Source organism: Aythya ferina (assembly GCF_964211825.1).
Source record: "Aythya ferina genome assembly, contig: HAP1_SCAFFOLD_207, whole genome shotgun sequence".
Lineage (NCBI taxonomy): Eukaryota > Metazoa > Chordata > Aves > Anseriformes > Anatidae > Aythya > Aythya ferina.
The window spans coordinates 90992-113091 of record NW_028181326.1 but is presented as its reverse complement, the minus strand read 5'-3'; the positions used below and the strand labels follow the sequence as shown (position 1 = coordinate 113091).

Below are 22100 nucleotides of genomic sequence, written 5' to 3'. Positions count from 1 at the left end.
CAACACAGAATGAAAGACGTCAAAAAAAAAAATGCATTCTGCCAATTTACTTCTTTTGTGGAATTGACCCAGAGTGTCAATATTATTTTATTTTCCAGAAATCTCAGTGACTTTTAATTTAGGCTTTTTCAAGTTTAGGAATTACCTATCAAGTCATGATATTATATGCTGCAGAATATCTCTTAGATGTAGGAGCATGAATTCCATGAAGGTCAAAGAGGCTTCAAAAGCTCTTGAAGGATTTAAGTATCCTTTCTAATTAAATGATAACAGAATGCCTAAATCCTCAGAATGCCTAACTCCCTAGAAAAATCAACATTTTCCAAAAAATCCCTCACTTCAAGATTAAAATAATTCATGAACATGGGAAGCAGCTGCCTTAAAAATTTTGTGTTGATAAGCACACCTTTTCTGTTAACAACATTTTTGCTGATCTGCCCAGGAATTTAATTCATTCCAAAAGGTCAGAAATTTAAAAATTTTCATCTTTAACCAAATTTTCTTGGTAAGCCTGGGTTTTGTGGTCTTGCTCCCACTGAAAGTCATTTGGGTACATGTCTTTAACGATCTTTAAGGACCTTTCCAACCCAATAACCCTACCTCATCAACCCTACAAATATTTTGGGGGCGTTTTTCCTGAACTAACAAGAGCCGATCAAGACTCACGTGCAGATTCTCCATCATCCCAGAACAACTCCCCAGTTGCTTCGTTGTTGTCATCCAGCGCAATGATCAGTCCCATAGGATTCTTACGGCTGTGGACCAAAACCAAAACCCCACCATTTATTAATAAAAAAAATTTTAGATGTGTAGTAAACGGTCTTTAAAGCAAAATAAAATAAAATAAAAAGTCTTTAATGTTCATTTTAAGAGTATAGAGCTCAACGGGGCTTCAAAACTTTGAGAATTGTCTTGTGTTGGTCCCTGGTTTACGTGTTTGATGATTTTCAAGTAAAAGAATAAAATCCACTGAAAGTTTGCAAAAAGGGAAAAGAAAAAGAATGAAAAGAGAAAAATCTTCTCTAGTTAATTATTAGAAATATTACGTCACTGAGAAAATCAGTGGTGACTGTCCTTAATTTCCAACTTTCAAATGTTAAATACTACTAGATAATAATAATAATAATAATAGTGCTAAAATGCTGCTAAATAATAATTATGCTCCAAATACTGCTTTATTTACGTATTTATTTCCCGAAACCGGGTGGCCCCAAGGCCCTTCCTTTAAATCCCATTTTCCTGCCAGTTTAGTGAAGAAAATATTCCGCCCTCGGACGTACCTCGCAACGGTGTTGGTCGCTGGCTGCTGGGTAGGAAAAACGTAGCCACCGCGCAGGTGAAGCCCCATCCTGTCTGCGGGCAGGTAGAGCGGCACTTTCTGCTTCCTGACGGACAGCTTTGTGCCCTTTTGGGTAGGGATGAAGAAGAATTAGGTTGCATCACCCACTGCTTTCTTAATTCCTTATTTCCTCTTAATTCTTCCCTTTTTTTAAAAAAAAAAAAAAAAAAATCTAATTCCTCAGTTCCTTAATTCTTCTCAATTTTTTTCTTTTGAATCAATTCCCAGTTCCTTAATTCTTCCTTTTGGTTTAATTCCCAGCTCCTAAGTTCTTCATTTTCTTTATTTCTTAAATCCTTAATTCTTCCTTTTATTTAATTCCTAAGTCCTTAACTCCTCCTTTTACTTAATTCCTGGTTCCTAAATTCTTCCTTTTACTTAATTCCCAATTCCTTAATTCCTCCTTTTACTTAATTACCAATTCCCAAATTCTTCCTTATACTTAATTCCCATTTATTTATTTTGGCTTAATTCCTAGTTCCTTAACTCTCCCTTTTGACTTAATTCTTAAATTCCTCAATTCACCTCGATCCCTCCTTTTCTTAAAAAGTTTCAGTCCTGAGATTATCCATACTGCTGCCAATGGTCCCAAAATAAACCAGCAGAGATCAGTATGGTATAATGCTAAAAATCAGCAACTCTCCACATTTCTGTACCCTATTTCCTTACCGTTTCATAATCGTACCAGACAGCATCAGGAATATACGCTTCAATCGCGTCCACCCCCTACAAGGCAAAAACAGAGACAAATTTCATATTTGAATGCAAATTAATCCAATAAACCAAAATTTCCAAAATCATAATAAAGCTGACAATGAGAAAAAAATCCGATCTTTCTCCTTATTTTTAGGCAGAGTAACGATATTGTCCCAAAACTCAGAAAATCGGAAGGCATTTTTCAAATTGAAGGAATAAAAGAATGAGGAGGGAATGAGGGGGTCAAGGAATTCAACTTGTTGAGGGGGTTCTGCTGCAATTTACTGTAAGAAAGCTGAAGTTTTCGACTTGAGGTTCCTCAGGAATTAATAATGGGAATTGATATAAAGATATCAAATATCAAATAATATCAAATCATATCAAACATCGAGACAGTGAAACCTACTTGGTCGAGTACGGGGCTAATGAGCAGGCCAGGACCCCACAGGAACTGCCTGTCCACGCTCCACGTTGCTTCATCAGAATAAAACCTAAGCAAAAAGGAAAGCAATGGCATTAATTGTGCTTAATCTTAGGTAAATACACAGCTTATTAATTTAGTCTGCATTAATTACGCCTGTGCATAAGTGAGTCTGGGTGTGTTTCTTAATGTAGTTTAAGATATCAAGAAAATAAACAGGAATAAAGGCAGGAAAATTAAATTTGTAAAATAGACATGCTAACAGAGAATAATTTAATAAGCTGCTAATGAAATTTCATAGCAACTCTTAGAGTAACTGCTAATAATGGTGACTACGTGTGTGCAGAAATTATAGATGGATTCGATGACTCTCCAGATTACTCCAAAATGGTATTTCAAAATTCAGACATTGCGCATTGGGATATGCGCAGTGTCTTTCACAAACTACACATGGTTGGAATTCTTTCTAGGAAGAACAGATTTGGGATGGAATTCTTTCTTTCTAGGGGAAAAAAAAAATGGATTTGGGAACTTACTCGTGCAAAACTGGCCGTGCCACTGTGTCTCCTTGGGTGTGAGCTTTGTAGAAGAGCGTGTACAGGTAGGGCAGCAGCGTGTAGCGGATGTTCAAGTAGTGCTTTGAGGTTTCCACCAAAATTGAATCTGCTCCAAAGTAGGCAGGATCCTGGGGCTGAAAGTAACCAATAAGCGATTTTAATTTCTGTGGTCTATGGGGTGCTGCCAAAAATCAGGATGTTGTGGCAAACACAACGCATTTGTGGACACCAACGGGGATGAAATTTGATTTACAAAAATGAAGTGATGCCAAGCATATTCGCTGGTGCCTACAATTAATCCTTATAAAGCTAAACCTTTCTGAACCCCAAATTATTTGCAGCAAGGATTTCCTAAGCACAAGGTTGCACCAATTTCAAACCAGCCTACTGTTTAACTATTGTTGGTGGAAATTTATTTTTCAGAATTCTGAATTTATTTTCATAGATTCTGAATTTGAGTATTAACTACCAGAACAGAAATGTGATAGTTTATCACAAGATGAGTCTTTGTAACAGGATGTACCACTTACTTGGCATAGTTCGGTATTGTGATTCCTGGAAAATGGGTAAAATGCTCCTACTTGCATCCATCGCCGGCAAAGTTCTTCTGAGACATCATCAAAGAAACCACAAATATCTGCTCCAATCTTAAAATAAAACCAGAATGTGTTGAGCACACAACACATCTCTACCAAAAATCCTCTAAAGATATGGAGATTTTTCTGTTCATCCCTAATTGATGCCCAGGGTCATAGAGCCATTCATCTCATTTCTACATCCCGTTTCTCCAAATCTCTCATCTGTACCTAAATTTTTATATTTTTCATTGTGTTTTCTTCTGTTTGAACCCCAGAATTCTGGAGATATTACACGAAGTAGCCAGGTAGAAATTGACTTTTCAGTAAATACTGCTCAGCCCAACTTCTGTGCACGTGGAATTAGAATTATTCAAATATAGGTCCTACAGAAAGTTAAACCAACTCCAAGCTAACACTGCTCATTGGTGCTAATATGCATACATTAGCATAATAGCACCAAGGTCACAGAAATTCAAAGAAAAATGCCCACATTTCATTAATAATTGTATTTAAAGAGTTTCCCAGAGGTATGAGGTGGCTTGAAGCACAAAATCCTATATTTGATATCCACACACACATATTCAATAGAGGGAAATGGTGTAAAGATAAAATCAGTTATTCCTGGGAAGAAAATATTTAAATAGACTCCCAGGGGGATAAATTTAAAGCTTTGAAAGGTGGAATTAGGTTGAACTCCATGATCTTTAGAGGTCCTTTCCAACAAAAACCATTCCATGGTTCTACAAAAAGACGTTTATGCAGATGGGCTTATATATATCAAGCTCAATAGAGCATAATTTAAACATTTTGTTGTAAAAAAGGTACCAAAAATGACCATTTCTTACATAAGGGATTCCAAAGAGCCCGAATTCCAGCATTCCAGGAATCGCCCATTTGAGCTGATCCCACGTGGCGGCGTTGTCTCCCAGCCAGTGTCCCGCGTACTTCCCAGACCCCGCAAAAGTAGACCTTGAAAGAAGGAAGCTTCGTTTCCCAGGAAATATAGTTTTGATGGCTCTGAAAAATAAATAAATAAATAAATAAAAATCAAAGAAAGGTGGAATTAGGCAAAGAATAAATTGGGTATGGAGATGAGTAGATCTACCTACACTTACATTCACTGATTTACCATGATAAATAAGTAAAGGACACAGACTCCCCTAATTTTTAAGGTGTCTATTAGCTAAATTATTATTTTTTATTAATTTCACTAGCATCGTTAATTTCACTAACCTTAAAGAACCCTTTTGCTTTTGCCTGCCAACCTTCATCACATTTTAACTCTAAATAACAAAGCCTGGGTCTCCTTTCAGCTTTGCTCTATGCACAGAACTGCGCTACCAAAATCCAATGCTAGGGGTTTGAATTTTGACTCCAAAAATTAATTTTAATTTCAAAAATGCGATTTTGAATGCCCACTGTAGAAAGATTGGAGATGCAGAGGTTTGACAATTCGTATAGACCCCCAGGTTGGGTTCCTTGGGAAGTGAATTGCCCAAAATTGAGGGCATTGGCTCTACTCTTGAAGGTCTTTTCCAACCTTAATGGCTCTATGATACTCTGATTATTATTATTTATTTCTTTTTAATTTGAGACGTTAAGAAGCCTTCCTTACTCTTGTGTTGACAGAGTCATGGAGTATCCAAAAAGGTTGTGGACATCGTATTGTTTCCCCCAGTTCTGCACTGCATCCATGCAGAGAGTCTTGGAATACAAGAGTCGGTCAAGAATTTCTGTGACAAAGCAGTTTGGGAAATGCATTTTAGTGGATTGAATTTAGTTGATTTACTTTTAATTAAACACAAAGAAGATTTCTGCCTTCAAACTTTCTGTATCTCACAGCAATCCACATAGAAAGTGAAGTAATTCCCTGCACACTCCTAAGCTTTGCCAATGGGGTGGGATTTACCATCCTGAGGCTGCACGTACACCAAATTTTCGATTTAATAAGATTAAATCCAGCTTCAAGCCGGATTTCACATGCCAGGAAGGACTCGCCCGAAAACTACACCCCAAAATTTCTGAACCATTTGGCCTGGCCATGACCATTGTCCGGCAATGATCAAAGGTCTGGCTTGATAAAGAATTTCAGTTCCACTTTATCATTGCCTGCACCTCTAATTATTGACATTGAAATAGTAGGTGATATAGATGGTAATAAAACAACAAAAGGTACAATTATTATACACAATTAAGACACTGACAACCTTCATTTATTATTCTGGTGGGTGTAAACCAAGATATTCTTTTCTAGTGAGCCATATAAACCACATCTTTGACCGGCATTTGGTATATTTGTACTTTCAGTCAATAAAAGTACTCAAAAAAATCCATAAAACCCACAGTAAAATCCCTCTATGTCCTTTTAACTGATAACACAATTATCCACAGATTTTTTGCTAAAAGATTTTGATTTTTGTTTTCTAAAGACAGACTTACGGGGCGTGTAAGGTGGGTAGTTTAATTCATTCTGCTCACAACCCTTACTTGAGCCTTGAACAAAGTTGGCTACTTCATTCATATCCTGAAAAAAAAAAAAAAAAAAAAAAAAAAAAAAAAAGGCAAATTCCAGTTTCAAATTGAAGCTAAAACATTCCCAACACCAATACTTTTTGGACTTTCAGCCAACTACGTGTATGTCATTGCAAAAGTGACTTGTAGCTGCTGACCGGAGCGCACAAGAAGCACAGAAAATAATATTTATTATTTCCTCCAGCAGCCACGACACCGATGTACGAAATCATCAAAAAAAAGTCTTTCTGAATGTCAAAATGATGAATTTGGAACAAAGTGGTGATGGTAGGATTTCACCCAAACTGGAGAAATTACAGCTTTTCCCAAATCTTGCGTTGTTTTTTCTACAAAGTCCCAAATATTTGCACAAAATAAAAACAACCCACAGGCTGCATGTTCCAGCCTGAAAAGAAAAATGTTCTTACCCTGTAAAAATCCCAAATCTTACAAAAGGTGTTCACTTTTTCTCTACCTAAAAGCATAGCTCATTAAAAATAAAAGCTACCGTAGGAACTATAATCATGGTCACCATCAATTCTTTGATAAATAAAATTACACTGAATATGCCTTGACTGAAGGAAGCAAGTATCCAATGCATTAGGGTAAAATGTAAGTTTTTAAATTACAAACTTTAAATTAAAATTAAATAAAAAAATCAAAATTACAGAAGAGATGTACAAATCCTGCATGGATTTCAGGTTAGTCACAATAAACCTTTCTCCAAATTCATCGCAGAATTAAACAACCCATTGAGCCATAAAACTGATTTTTTTTTTTTTCCTTTTTACAAAAATAATTGAAAAAGGGTGAATTCCTTACAATCCAGAGCCCATCATACGGCACTTCCCTGTAAAATGTCTGACATTCTGACACCCACCAGCTGGTGCAGGTGGGACTGGTGAAATCTGGGAAGACGGTTCTGCCTGGCCACACCTAAATAAAAGGAAAAAAAAAAAAATTAAAAAATTAAAAAAATGAAACATTCTGGGTATTAAAACTGAGAGTTATTTTTGCAGGACAGTGTTTTTACAGCCATCAGGAGAAAACTTTTGAGATATGGATTGCAAAAGAATTTGCACTCAGAAAGAAGTTAATGTCTTGAGTTTTCAGCTCAAAAGTCATTTTTAAGTCAAAATTAAGTTGTGCAAAATTGTGCTGTAAGCAGCTGCATTTGTAAACTTGTTCTAAAGAAATTTTCAAAGCACTAAAGGGGAAATTGCTATGTGATAATTGAAAATAAACCGATGTTGGCTGCCGGCATCTACTGGCCATTTAAAACGGTTCTTTTCCTTTTGACCTAATGTACAGAAAACTGCTAAAAAATTGAAATATTTCCTTACCTCGCCAATTAAGGCAGTACCATCAGATCCGTTAATCCAAACTTTACTGCTTTCTCCCCTCTGATAGGATGGGTATTTTGAACCGTTTGCAAGATTCTCAGTGCTAATAGCTGGATCCTAAAAAAATGGAAATAAAATTACAAAACTACAGAAAATGTGCACCCACTGTTATTGAGCCCAGCAACTCTAAGGATGTCAACTGTAGCAATGTTCAATTATCCTGATATTATTTAAGAAGGAAAAATAATTTGTTTCTTTTGAAAAATACATAAATATATAGTATTATGTATTTGATGTAACGTCATAGGAAAACGTGATTATAATTATTACCAATAATAATAAATGCTTACCAGTATGAGAACATATTTTTTATTATAGTTGTGCAGATAGCTTTGAAACCTAGGGAGGTCTGCAAATTTCTCTTTGTCATAAGTAAAATCTTTCCTTGCTTCCATGTAATCAATATCTGTGTATTGAACATCCTGAAAGAAAAGAAGCAATACTTGACTCTGGGATGTGCTGCATTTTGATTAAAATTTCTGGAAAATCAACCGATGCAATCAACTGGATGCAGGTGTCTATTTTTAATGGTTATCCACCAGTCTTGTTTTTTTTTTCATGAAACTGGGAAAAAAACGGCTCTTGATGCTGATGCTCTGTGGCTTCTGAGAGCATCAGAAAATCAGATATTGGGAAAACAAGCTATTTTGGTTGTTTCTGCTCAATTTCTCTGCCTTCTCCATGAAAAGCCACATTTTTACTCACGAAAGGAAGATCAACTGCTACGTTCCGCTCCACAACCGCCTTCACCTCGTCCAGAGACCCATAATCATAGCGACTAAGCTGAAAGCCGAGAGCCCAATAGGAAGGCAACGCCGGCAGTCCGACCAGCTGGAAATTAAAACCAAAAAAGGATGAGATTTTGGGGTCCGATTCCCTAAATTTGCACTCCTCAGAGGGAATCAGCTGGAGCATAAGAATCTACATTTGATGCAATCCCCTTCAACTGTGAAGTTTTCCTAATTTTTTTTTTCCCCAAAAAAACAGCCAAAAGCAAATGCTAATGCCCAGAATGACGTATCCATTGATACCCATTGAATTATTATGTTCTCCTTAAAAGAGTAAGCTCTTTTTAAAATAATTATAATATTTACTAATTTGTTATTTAATATTTTAATGCTCAGAACTTTAACGTTCAACGTTCACCACTCAACGTTGCGACACTCAACGCAATTATTAACCAAACATCAATAATGCTGATTTTTGACGAGCAAAGCCAAAGGTTGGAGAACATCTGGCCAAAAATCAACCCTGACCAAAGCAGAATTACCAAAACCCAACTGCCCAGGGCCCCCGAGGGTGGATGCCTACCTTCACGTACTCCTGCACCACTTGCTCGGGAGTGTCACCTAAGAAGACATAAAAATCCAGAATTCCGCCAATTGTTCTGTAAGTGACTGCTGGCGCCGGTTGTAGGGCGAACTCTGCAAGCCAAAAAACACACAAAAATGGGATGGGATGTTTCCTAAATCTCCAGTAACTGTTATGATGATATGAGATGGAAAAAATCAAGTAAACCCAAAAGCTAAATTACTTGAGCCTAAAATGAAAAGTTTTCAGCTCCTTCTAAAAATGTTAATTATCTCAATTTTTAAAATGTTTCTATTTACTTTCCTTTACAGTTTGAAACAAGAAATCCTTCTCATTGAATTTTCAGACTCAAGACACTAGAATATTTCACTTCAGCATCCAAATAAGCACCATTTTCCTTAATTAAGGAAAATAAGCACAATTTGCCTTAACGAAGGAAAATTAAGGGCATATATTTGAAAGTGCTGTTTAAACTTAATTTTAAATTTAGGTTCTGCTTTTAATGTCTCTTTGCATAGGAAAAATGAGGAAATCCTTGCCCTAATGACTGCATTCACATGTTTTAAGACAACTCCTTTCAAAATTTAACAGGATATTGTATACTTTAAAAACTGAAATCAGCAGCTTTGCAGTGCAATAGCCCTGCAGATCATAGAAAAAAAAAGGATTTTTTTTCCTTTTTTGGAATGAGTAGAGCTGTGGAGAAGACGTGCTTACCCATGGCATTGCTGTTCATCAAGAAAACACCAAAAGAGGCTCCACTTGTGTCTTCCAAACACAAGAAGAAAGTCTGGACGCCGTATAAGTTATCCATGTTCTTGAAGGAAAACAGAAAAGATTATTAAAAAAACACAATATCTCAAAAAATGTATCACCTGCAAGGTTAAGCTTCTCAAAATGGGAATGTAAAATTTGCACAAAATTCAATGAAAGCCCAGATTCGAGGAAAACCTGTCTCTCTTGGAGCCATACAGATAAGACCTCAAATCTCTGATTAACAATTATTAAAGGGATGAAGATTATAAATTCTACCAGGGATGGAAAGCAAATAAACACAACCATTTCTACAATGCATTTGGTTGTAGGCAAATGCAACCTGCCTTAGTTTGGGGTTGAAAAAGAAAAATAGAAGTAACAACCCACAGGCAATATTTCAATATTTTAAAATAATAATAATTTGTAAGTACTGAGCCATTCTCCTGAATCCTATTTCAACAAGAGGATCAGTGCTGCATTAATATAACTTTAACGTGCCAGAAGTTATATCAGAAATGTCATTATTATTTATTTATTTTTAATTTTTGCAATATTGCCTTGTCGAGAACTAGCACACTCTAGCAGATATTTCTTTTTTCTCAAAAAGGCCAAAAGCTAGGAATAACTGTAGTGATAATCGTTTGAATTGATAATCGTTTGACTATTTCACCCAAAGATACAAACAAAAATATATTCCAAACGGGAATCCAAACTGAAAAAGCAATAATCTGCTTCTTGGAAACTGGATCAATTTGTGGAGAAAAAAAAAAAGCTGGGGGGAAAAATAAGTAGGAAAAAAACCATAAACAGCTGATAGAGCTATTATGTTTTGTAAATCAACAGCTGCCAAATGCGTTATTTCCTGAGCAACGAGGGAAAGTGTTGTACCGGCCAAGTTTCGCATGTGGCGATGCACAGCCAAGCTGTTTTTTATTCTTTTTATCAGCAAACAAACAGTGTGAGATTTTGATGGTCATGAGCTGATAGGCAGCATGTTACAACACCGCACAAATCGACCAAATCACTGCAAATATTGACCAAAAGCTATTCCACCGGCAATTTTACTGGGTTATATCTACCTTTCTGCAATCACATGCAGCACTCAGCACAGAATAAAATAAAATAAAATAATAAAGTAAAAACAAAATAAACGTAAAGTAAAGTAAAGTAAAGTAAAGTAAAGTAAAGTAAAGTAAAGTAAAAAATAAAATAAAACAAAATAAAATAAATTTTGGCGAGGTGCCAAACATGCAATATGTCTGGATCACAGGATTTACCCAAAGAAAATATAATAAAATTTGCTTACTCCCGAAGGGGCAGAGTCCCGGCTGAACATGGGCCAGGTTTTCCAGTTGACATCGTGCTGGAATTGCTTGTGCACGTGCTCGCCAATGCCGTAGATGTTGCTGCTGGGGAGTTTCGTGGAGAGCTGCAAGAACTGGTCGGCGTACACCAGCGGGCCGATGGCGGTGTTGAACCTGGGGGGAATCGGGGAGAAAATGGGAAGGTCAGACCCGTTGGTGTCGCTAAATACAAAATAAATAAATAAATAAATAGATAGATAGATAAATAAATAAATAAATAAATAAAATCCCAAGCCATTGATTTCAAAAGAAAATTCGAATTTGAGTTTTGAAGAAAGTGATTTTGTCGCTTGGTGTGTCATATGATAGCCAAAACCTTTTTTCTTTTCTTTTTTTTTTTTTTTTTGGCATGCCACACTAAAAATACTGCGTGTTTAAACAATAATTCATCATCAGTGGTGATTTTTTTTTTTTTTTTCATTAAAAGCGACTTTGTTTTGCTCGTATTTAAATAAAAAGACGAAGGGTAATACAAACAACCCTCCAGAGTGTTGCTTCAAGCAGGTCCCCCTGGATTAAATGACGTGTTCTCCCCCTCCACGCCTCAATTAAATCAGAGGTGGTTTCCTGAACACCAGCTCCGTAATTAACGCCAAATTAGTCCCTAGAAAGGCTTTTAACAAAGCAAACAATACAAAGCCCGAAGGACGAAAGCAAATCCTAGCTAATTAAACTCGAAGGGTTGCTAGTGGTCAGGCTGGTAATCACTTCTTAATTGGTTTAATAAATATTTCCTCCAGGTGCTTCCGCCTTTTAACGGGCCCCGGTGTTGGTTTAGGTTTAGTTCGTGTTTGGGTGTTGGTTTTTTTATTTTGCTAAGGAAATAAAGGGATTTAAATGCTTCACTTTTCATATTTTATTCCTATTTCACTAAAAGTAGCTTACTGCTGGCTGGTAGGAAAAAGTCCCATATTGTATGCATAAGGCACGGCCTGATATTGATGGTTGAGAATTGCAGAATGAGCGTAATTAAGACCAAATATATATATATATAGTGATTTTAAGTGCTGCCGAGGATTTGTAATGATCGAGGACCTGAGGACTAATTGCCCTGAATTTATGGCACAAAGTAGCTGTGAAGATTTCCCCAAGATTAAGGGGGAAAGAGGGTGCAGAGGCAACAGGGCAAAAGGTGACCCTGTGAGATGGAGCTCCCCATCGCCCAAATTTTGAAAAGAATATTTCCAATTTTACATTGAAAGAATATTTCCATGCTGTTCATCCATCTAAAGAAGAAAAGCAGGAGTTGGCACGCCCGAAAGAGCACCCAATGTGACCATACCTTCAAAATAAGATAAGATAAAATAAGATACATAAAATAAAATAAAATAAAATAAAATATAAAATAATAAAATAAAGTAAAATAAAGTAAAATAAAATAAAATAAAATAAAAAATAAAATAAAGCAAAGCAACCAACCAACCAAAAAAAAAGAAGGTGATGTCACAATATTATAAATGAAAAGCTCCAAAGTTACTCACAGGACTTTCCCGTTGCTTACTCGGGTCACCCTGATGCTAAAGGGATTGCTCTCGACATCGACTCTGTATTTTAAATCAGAGGCCGCCGATCCGGTGAAGGGCACCACGTGCTCATGGGGGACTTCAAACCTTTTGTTTTGGGGGTCAGTGATCTGTAAAGGAACACCGGGACGTTAAACATTAATGAATTTAACACTTTCCAGATTTAACGTCTGATGAGACCAGTTATGGAAGAGATCTGACTGGGATGGACTGGGAATCGTGGATGGAAGGGGCCTTAGAGACCAGTTATGGAGGTGATCTGACTGGGGCCAGATATATATTCATATATATATTAAGATATTTCCCATCATCTCCTCTCTAAAGGAGAATTATGCTCAAATTCTGAATAATAATAGTTTTAGGCATTTCTCAGCATCTCACTTCCAGTCTTTCTGGACGTCCTATATTGGCTGGTTATAGCCAAACCCACCCCAACTTCCACATTTCTGGCAGGAAAACGTGTGGCAAACACCTTCCATCCCCACCCAGAAAATAAAAAAAAGGACAAAAGTAGGGCAGGAAAAGTCCAGCCCAGGCTCAAAATCCATCAATGGCCACTGAATTTTACGCCACGTAATAAAATGAATAAAAGTACTTACCCAAAGCTCTTTTTCTGATGAAAAGGGGGAAAAAATGGAAGTAGGATAAAAAACTCTATTTTGAGGGGATTTTTTTTCTGCATGAATGTTGCTGTGTTAAGGATTTTGTACCCATTGTTCCTCCGGGTACAAGAAAGGCTTCTCCTGGTCCGAATTTTTTCATTAGAAGCACAAGGAGTGCTAATTTTTGGTAGGAGCCACAGGACAAGAAAGAGGATTCATTACTAAATTAAACTAATTCTGTTATAATCTTGTAGAGTATCCCTTGTGCACCACCCAGGCCAAAGTTTTATAAAATAAACAAGTAAATAAATAAATATAAAATAAAATAAAATAAAATAAAATAAAATAAAATAAAATAAAATAAAATAAAATAAAATCATCAAATTTGGAAAAACTCACCTTGAAGTGAAAGCGATTTTGTGTCTGATATTCCCCAGTGAGGAGCACGGTGTTGATGTCGTTCCCAAAAAGTGACGGTGCGGAGAGCCGGTTCAACAAAACTTGGAACCCTTGGGGTGGGGAAATTAAAGTCAATAAAGCATAAAATCGTTGAATTTATTAGGATCTGTGTGTTCCTACTTCTTGGTGTGCGAACTCACCCTGTGGAGTCGGCTGCAATTCCCCCTCCGTTTTGTAGCCATGGTTGGAGGAGAAGTAGCACCAGGGCACGCTGGTGTCAACCTGGGGGCTCCAGCAGCAGCCACGGAGGTTGCACAGGTTCTGGTCCAAAACAAAGCAAAAAAGGTGATTTTTTTCCACAAATAAATCCCCTATTATACAGTTTATGAAACACACACGAGGTGCAGCCACCAAAAACCCTATATAACACTTCCCATCCCTCAGCTCAGGGATGTGCCAATATATCAGGACAGGTTTGTGCCAACAAGAGTTTTTGGGGACTGAAACGAGAAATTTGCTCATTAGTTCTGAAAATAAATTTAAAAAGAGGATTTGGGGATATTTTTCTTCCTTAAAGCCATCAGCAAATTAAGTTTTTTAAAGAAATTATTGCCATGGCAGACGGGATAAAAAAAAAAGGTCATAGGTTTAGGAGGGTTTTAAAGCAAACGTAGTAATGTTTTTAAAATTTCTGCTTTAAAATTTTGAGCATTGAAGTAATGTTTTAAAAACATTAAAAATAATGAAAAAAAAAATAAAAAAATAAAAAAGCATTGATTTTGGTATAAAGACAAATCAATTGCTTCCTTCCTGACGTATAAATGTCTCCAAACGGAGCACCTGATGTGTCGATCATTCCAACCTCATGTTGAAAAACCAGAAATTTTCAAGTTAGTTCCGCATAGCCTCAAATGCAGATAAAATCGACTTTATTTAAAGCAATTAAAAAAAAAAAATCAGTCTGTCATGTAAAGCACACGTGCTGGAGTAGTGACAGCAACCTTTCCAGCCCAATAAACCAATAAAACTTTCCAGCCCAATAAATTCCTTCATTTTTTTTTTTTTTTTTCTGGAAGGAATTAAGTTGTTCACCCACGTTGTGAAAGAATATCACGTTTGAAAGCAAGATATGGGCCCTCTGTTGCTTCAAGCATCCAATTATTTTTGTTATCATTAGCAATATGCGTCATTCCTGGGGTCAAAGCATCGCTGTGATAATGTCCAGGGAATTTCATGGGGAACAAAGATCCACCAGTGTGCTCAACCCAATACAAAGATCTCCAGGACTTTCCCAAGGCCAGTTTCTCCCCATTTCAGTCAATGCAGAACCAGGCTGGATTTGGAGCAGCTCAGAACCACCCCAATTTCCCCCACTTTTGTGCAAAAGCCCAAGAAAAGCTCATTTTTATGATATTTGGCTCAGTTTTGCAGTAAGCACAGAGATGCCTACAAAACCACCCAAGACAAACCAAAATTCACTTTAATTATAAAATATTTCAACTGCCTTAATGACTATTAAGACTGAATATTTTTAAAACAACTATTGGATATCAGAAAATGACTAAAACGAATGTTTAATACCAGAAAACAATTATTAAATATCAGAAAACAGCTACCGAATATCAAAAGTGAACTATTCGTCCCACATCGGGGCATCCACCATCCTCTTCCTCCAACTTTCTCCTACCTTCCAATCATTCCTCCTTCCTCCCTAGCCCAAAAACTATTTCCATAAGAATATTAGAGGAGAATATTTAAATATTAATGCTTAAATTAGCTCATTTAGGTAGGAATTTAGAGCGTATGCTTTATAGCACATATCATAGAGCACGTATCGTTCACGTCCACCACCGGTGATGGAGCAGAGTCCACCCAAAGAAGGGGCCTGTGCCATTATCAAAGTCATAATTTTACATAAATATTTAAGCTCACCCTGCCCTCTGGTCTATAAAAGCAACCTCCCAAATGCCGATAGAGGCACCGGGGGCAAAAATAGTAAGCTTATCCAGAGATAACCTCGATAGCAGCGATAACCGCTGAACGTTGAACTCTGCCCCCAGGATCAAGGCAAGGCATGGCTGCTTTGTGTAAAATTCCACAGATCAAGCAGGGTTTTATCAGAAAAAAACGATAAATCTCCAGCTAGCACGTGTGCTGGTCATGGTAAGCGATACCAGGGCGTGTTCGCGAGTATCGTCGAGCTCGTATTCGAGCGTTTCATTTCCCTCGGTCCTGTGGCTGGCTAGAAAATGGTTATTTTCTCCCCATCCCTCTCTGCTCCATAATTCTAGTTTCATGAGCTCATTTGCTTTGGTTTTTGTTTGTTTTGTTTTGGTATTTGGGATGGAAAAGAAAAGCGAGACGGATGCTAACTGGCTCTACGTGTTTCCACAAATCGAAAATTTCCCAGCCAACATTTAGCCCAAAATCTACTTAATATCGGAAAAAAAGAAATAAGAACAACAACAAAAAAAAAGCAACAATAAATTGCCTTTTGTTACTTATTATTATAGAATTGTTCAGTTATTCCATCAAATCAACTTTACAGTCTTCAATAAGGAAAGAAATTTTCAATGCTTAAAAATCAATGGGCTCTTATGGGTGATGCACAATGTGAGATTTAAATAAATAAAATTTCCCCAAATCTTTGCTGCACTGCTGTGGGGAGATTAATTCCCAAAATACGTGATTCTCTGGTTTTATCCTCAAATTCTGCAATGTTTAATGCCTGTGATATGGAATGGTAGGAATGATGCACAACGTGGGACTCGCCATAAAAATATTTGATAATTAAATTCTTATTAAATAATTATAGAGTTCACTTCTGACATCACACCAAAAAAAAATGCACTTCTGGCAAATCATAATTTGCCATGTAGCCAGGTTGCAGCAAAGCCTAGAGGAAATTTTCCCCAAATTGCTTCATTTGGGCCTAATTTTGTTCCCAACCCCAGTCCAGGGCATGGGCTTTATTGCTCCCTTGAGGAGAAAAATCAGACTTGATAATGGGCTGAAATTGGTTTTAAAAAATAATAATAATTTCTTTTCAATTTAATTTTTTAATTAAAAAAATAAATAAATATTGGTTTAAACGTTGGTTCAAAACTTTGAAATATTGGTTAAACATCGGTTTAAGAATTGGTGTTAAAATTAATTGTTAAAACTGGTTGTAAAAATTGGTTGTTAAATTTGGTATTTGCACACTACCATAATAATACATTTGCAGGTTGAAAAAGTGTTATAAATAAATAAATAGTTTTGGTATAAATAACGTATTCTACTATTATGAAATGTGAGTAATTTTGGCTCTGGGTTTTGGCTGTAACACCTGGCTTTTGTGCGTTTTTGGGGTATTTCCAGACCTTGGTGGCAAATTGATCTGGGATGCAGTCGATTTTCTCGGCTGTTGTCACGCTCGGGCAGGTCGGGAAAAAATCTGCGAGGCGAAGGAACCCAAAGGTTAATTTGGGGTTGTGGATGAACATTTCACACCATTTAAGTTACCCAAAACCCAAATTATTGCCATGCTCTTGCAACTGGTGTTTGTTTCTTGCCCCTGGAGCACCCAACCACCATCATCCCATCTGAACTGCTGCCACGTCTCCGGTTATACAAAATTTTACAACTGCCAAAACCAACAAATAGAGAGAAAATCTTTGTTTTTTCATTATTATTTTTTTTTCAGGGTGTTTGTGAATGATTCCTGAAGTAATACAATAACAAAAAAATTAACATTTTTGGTTATTTCCTGCTATCGGCATGTGACTCCGGTTTACCTTTGGTTAATGATTAAAATGGGAGACTTGCCAAGAAGAGAACGTCGTAAATTTTTGCAAAAGCGCAAGGAACAGAATGCACATTTTCTTACTTTCCCACATTTTCCAAGACCCCTACAACAGGCATTACAAGAATACCCTCAATTTCCGAAGGAATCCTTCCCATTCACCTCCAGAATCCAATTTCTGCAAAATTTCCCTTGATTTTCTTTATCGGATTTTTGTCAAACTGATCTGAAAATTCCAAAACGGTGATTTTTATTTTTTTTTTCCCCAGAAATTGACACTTACGAGTATTGCCAGTATCGCCAGTATTTACTATTATTTCTTCCTTCGTCGTCAAAATGCCAATGAGGATGCAAGCCACAGCCACCGCCAAGCAGAAGAGGACGATAAAAATTATTTCCAATTTGCTGAATTTCGCCTTTCCCATCTGTGGAGGAACACCGTTGCATGAGGAACCCCAAAGAAAAAAAAATTTGGAAAAGATGGAAATTATTTCTATTTTAAATTGTGCCCTTAATACACGTATTAACAAAAATTAAAATATTTCTAAAATAGCATTTTAAAAAAGCATTAGTTTCAATAATTCTCCTATTCCATACAATTCAAACCACGTGCAGGACACTGTTATTCGTCACATGTTCCTGCAAAAGTATATTCAAAACAGAATTTTTACCAACTCTAATCAGAGTCTTTTTTATTTTTTTCTTTTTTGCTGAAATTCCAGAACCAAAAATGAAAAATCGGGTTTTGAAAAATTTGTTTAAAAAAAAAACAACTTTTGAAAAAAGTATTTTTTCAAACGACCAAAAATTTGTGTACTCTACCAGAGGAGATTGATATATTAAATATTAAAGTTTGTTAAAATAAATTTTTTGTGCAAGGTGGCTCTCCCAACCAACCATAAAATTCACTTCTTTTTTTTTATGGAAGCACCCAAAATGAAGAAGTTTGAGCTCTAAACGCCTGCTCTCCCACAGTTCAACTGCGGAGCAAAATTTCTAGAAAAACAGGAAAGCAACAAAATTCAGTAACGCACCTTACGGCCCTCCCTCCTTCCTTTCCAGCTCTGGTTTTGCGGCCGTAATTCCTGGTTTTATTCCGTCTCGTTATCAGCCGGGTGTGTCATTTGCTAACGAACCTGGCCAATGGCAGCTGCACGCGGCCGTAAATGGCTTTAATTTTTTATTTATTTATTTTTAAAGGTTTACAGTTTTGCTGATTCTGCAGAGCGGCCAAGGCAGGCGTTTCCCTGATTTACAGTACTACATGATAAAAAATAAATGAAAAAAAAAAAAACACATTTCTGAGGGTTTATTGCCCATTTGCACTGAGCCATGATTACCTGAAATTAAGGCATCAAAATTGGAAATAAAATTAGAATTAGAATGACATCGAGGCACTACAAATAAAATTAAAATTAAAATTAAAATTAGGATTAAAAATGAAATCAGGTGATTAAAATTAAATTTAGAATTAGAATTAGATTTTTAGAATTAGAACTAGAGTTAGAACTAGAGTTAGAATTAAAATTAATAGGACTAAAATTAGAAATTAAAATTAAAATTAAAATTAAAATTAAAATTAAATTAATTAAATTAAATAAAGGCATCATAAAGGCACCCTGGGTAAATCTCCACCCTCCTCCAGGACACAGACACCCCCAAAATTTGCTTCTTTTGCACAGAAATAACAGAACACCTAACCAGGGACTCAGGAAATGAAAAAAAAATAATCAAAAGAAGAAGAGTAAGAATAAAAGTAATAGTAGTAATAATAGTAATAGTCATAATAATAATAATATAATACTAGTAAAATAATAATAATAATAATAATAATAATAATAATAATAATAATGACAATTATAAAAACAATAATGGTAATTATAATTATTATAATTAAAATAATAATGGTAATTATTATTATGGGCTGCTCCAGGAATTGCCGTGAATCACCACTGGCTGATAAAAATTCTGAAAAAAATTTTTATTCTAAAACGAACTGGAAAAAAATGGGGGTTTTCTGACCCAAAAGCACGCTTTTTGGGCCAGGAGCGGAGGCCGGCGGGAAGGAGGCCCAGGAAATCCCGCAAACCTCGGTGTTATCTCCGAGCCTTCGTTAGGGCCGAGATAACGAGCGGGGCGGTCACGTGGCCGGCCAGCCCCGGGAGGTTTATGGCCGATGAAGGCCCGGCCCCGGTCGCCTTGGAGGCCCCGTTGGAGGCCACGGGGGGGTGTAAAGGGAGGACGCGAGGGCTCGGCCGGGAAAACGATCGCATTTATCGGGAAGGAGGAGCACGTGAAGTGGGGGGGGGGGCGGGGCGTGGGTGTAGAGCTCCATGGCCATGGGTACAAAGCTTCATGGTCATGGGTGCAAAGCTTCGTGGTCATGGGTATGGGTGTAGAGGTTCATGGTCATGGTCATCGTGGTCATGGGTGTAGAGGTTCTTGGTCATGGTCATCATGGCCATGGGTGTAGAGGTTCATGGTCATGGCCATGGGTCTAGAGGTTCATGGACATGGTCATCATGGCCATGGGTGTAGAGCTTCAAGGCCATGGTCATCATGGCCATGGGTATAGAGGTTCATGGTCATGGGTGTAGAGCTTCATGGGCATGGGCATGGGCATGGTAGAGCTTCGTGGTCATCACGGTCATGGCCATGGGTCTAGAACTTCATGGTCACGGTCATCACGGTCATGGGTGTAGAGCTTCATGGGCATGGGCGTGGTAGAACTTTGTGGTCATCACGGTCATGGTCATTGGTCTAGAACTTCATGGTCACGGTCATCATGGTCATGGGTGTAGAGGTTCATGGTCATGGTCATCGTGGTCATGGGTGCAAAAGTTCATGGCCATGGGTGTAGAGCTTCATGGGCATGGCCATGGGTGTAGACCTTCATGGTCATGGTCATCATGGCCATGGGTATAGAGGTTCTTGGTCATGGTCATGGCTGTAGACCTTCATGGTCATGGTAGACCTTCATGGTCATCATGGTCATGGTCTTGGGTGTAAACCTTCATGGGCATCATGGTCATGGTCATGGTAGATCTTCATGGTCATGGCCATGGGTCTAGAACTTCATGGTCATGGTCATGGCCATGAGTATAGAGCTTCATGGTCATGGTCTTGGGTGTAGACCTTCATGGGCATCATGGTCATGATCATGGGTCTAGAACTTCATGGTCACGGTCATCATGGTCATGGGTATAGAGGTTCTTGGTCATGGTCTTGGGTGTAGACCTTTTTGGGCATGGTCATGGTCATAGTCATGGTCATGGTAGAGCTTCATGGTCATGGTCATGGGTGTAGACTTTCATGGTCATCATGGTCATGGTCATGGGTCTAGAACTTCATGGGCATGGTCATCATGGTCATGGGTTCATGGTCATGGTCATGGCCATGGGTGCAGACCTTCGTGGTCATGGTCATGGTCATGGTCATGGTCATGGTAGAGCTTCATGGTCATGGTCATGGCCATGGGTGCAGACCTTCATGGGCATCGCCCTTCATGGTCATGGGCACTGGGAGGATACTGGGAGCACTGGGGGGGGGGCACTAGGAGGGTATCGGGAGGATTGGGGGATACTGGGAGGGTACTGGGGGCACTGGTGTATACTGGGAGCACTGGCGCAGCGCCTCATCATTAATGCTGTAATTACCATCGACAGGAACAGACCCGCCCATACCGCCCCCCCCCCCACACAAAATAAAAAAAGACCCCCCCATTGTCCTGGGGGGGTCCCCATCATTCGGGGAGGGGGTCCCAAAGTCCACGGGGGGGTCCCAAAGTCCAGGGGGGGTCCCCGTTGTCCTGGGGGGGGGGTCTCCGTTGTCCGTGGGGGTCCTCAAAGTCTGGGGGGGGGGGAGAGCATTTTTTTTTTGGGGGGGGGGGGGGTGTAATCCGGGGGGGCATCTTCTTGGTCCCATTATCCTTCGGGGGGGGGGGTCCCCATAGCCCTGGGGGGGGTCCCCATAGCCCTGGGGGGGGTCCCCATCGTCCTTTGGGGTCCCCATTTTCCTTTGGGGGGTCCGATGGTCCTGGGGGTCCCATTGTCCTTGTGGGGGGGTCTTCATGGTTTGGGGGGGGGTCCCCATTGTCCTTTGGGGTCCCATTTTTTTTTGCGGGGGGGTCCCGTTGTCCTTGTGGGGGGGTCCCCATTGTCCTTGTGGGGGGGGTCTTCATGGTCCGGGGGGGGGGGTCCCCATGGTCCTGGGGGGGTCCCCATTCTTCTTGGGGGTCCCGTTTGCTTTGAGGGGGGGACCCCACTTTCCTTTCACCGGGGGGGGGTCCTCACTCTTGGGGGGGGTCCTCCCGGGGGGGGGGGTTCCCCAAATGGGGGGGGGTCACACGTAGGCGTTGCGCCCGTATTTGTCCCCCAGGCTGACGGCGGAGGCGCCCCGGGGCCGGGGGGGGCCCCCGAGGGGGTGGCTGCGAGAAATGGGGGGGGGGGGCACGGGGTTAATGGGGGGGGCACCCCCAAACCTCGGCCCCTCCCCAGTAGGACGGGGGGGGAATTTTAAGGGGGGGGGGGGGCAAATGGAGTTCCTTGGGGGGGGGGTTATATGGGGGGGCATAGTGATGGGGGGGGGTCAGAATTGGGAGGGGGGGTCACAATTTGGAGGGGGTCCCCCCAATTTCGGGCACAATTTGGGGGGTGAATTCTTGGGGGGGGGTCCCTTTCTTATGGGGGGGGTCACGGCTGTGGGGTTCCAGTTGGGGGGGGGGGTCCCAGTTTTTTTTGGAGGGGGGGGTCCCAATTGGGGAGGTCGCCAATTCGGGGTGGGGGGAGGTCCAATTTTTTTTTGGGGGGGGGGTCCATTTTTTTTTCGGGGGGGGGGTCCCACTTTGGGGGAGGGGA

At 39.2% G+C, this 22100-nt stretch overlaps 1 protein-coding gene and 1 long non-coding RNA gene across 3 annotated transcripts in view; one reads left to right on the top strand and one right to left on the bottom strand.

Annotated features, from left to right (window-relative positions):
* The window catches only part of LOC311428956 (maltase-glucoamylase-like), a 34592-nt gene extending 16177 nt beyond the window's left edge, over window positions 1-18415 (bottom strand). Inside the window, exons 1-22 of the mRNA XM_084540159.1 lie at window positions 18279-18415; window positions 17528-17669; window positions 16823-16896; window positions 13661-13781; window positions 13461-13570; window positions 12418-12569; window positions 10879-11050; window positions 9534-9633; window positions 8817-8929; window positions 8211-8336; window positions 7796-7927; window positions 7446-7562; window positions 6925-7038; window positions 6031-6115; window positions 5207-5324; window positions 4437-4608; window positions 3544-3660; window positions 2993-3147; window positions 2442-2526; window positions 2009-2065; window positions 1281-1405; window positions 667-755 (exon numbers count right to left, since the gene is read on the bottom strand). Of these exons, the coding sequence (XP_084396285.1) occupies window positions 667-755; window positions 1281-1405; window positions 2009-2065; window positions 2442-2526; window positions 2993-3147; window positions 3544-3660; window positions 4437-4608; window positions 5207-5324; window positions 6031-6115; window positions 6925-7038; window positions 7446-7562; window positions 7796-7927; window positions 8211-8336; window positions 8817-8929; window positions 9534-9633; window positions 10879-11050; window positions 12418-12569; window positions 13461-13570; window positions 13661-13781; window positions 16823-16896; window positions 17528-17669 (2476 nt within the window). The 5' untranslated portion in view covers window positions 18279-18415. The remainder of the gene's footprint in view (window positions 1-666; window positions 756-1280; window positions 1406-2008; window positions 2066-2441; window positions 2527-2992; window positions 3148-3543; window positions 3661-4436; window positions 4609-5206; window positions 5325-6030; window positions 6116-6924; window positions 7039-7445; window positions 7563-7795; window positions 7928-8210; window positions 8337-8816; window positions 8930-9533; window positions 9634-10878; window positions 11051-12417; window positions 12570-13460; window positions 13571-13660; window positions 13782-16822; window positions 16897-17527; window positions 17670-18278) is intronic.
* A 131-nt stretch (window positions 18416-18546) lies between these two features.
* Window positions 18547-21090, top strand: LOC311428958. Of its 2 annotated transcripts, none has more exons than XR_014687966.1 (3): window positions 18547-19918; window positions 20086-20546; window positions 20696-21090. It is a non-coding gene; the product is annotated as an uncharacterized lncRNA (long non-coding RNA). The 2 variants fall into 2 exon arrangements; XR_014687967.1 differs by lacking the exon at window positions 20696-21090 and having other exon boundaries at window positions 20086-20453; window positions 20525-20603.
* Window positions 21091-22100: the final 1010 nt, after the last annotated feature.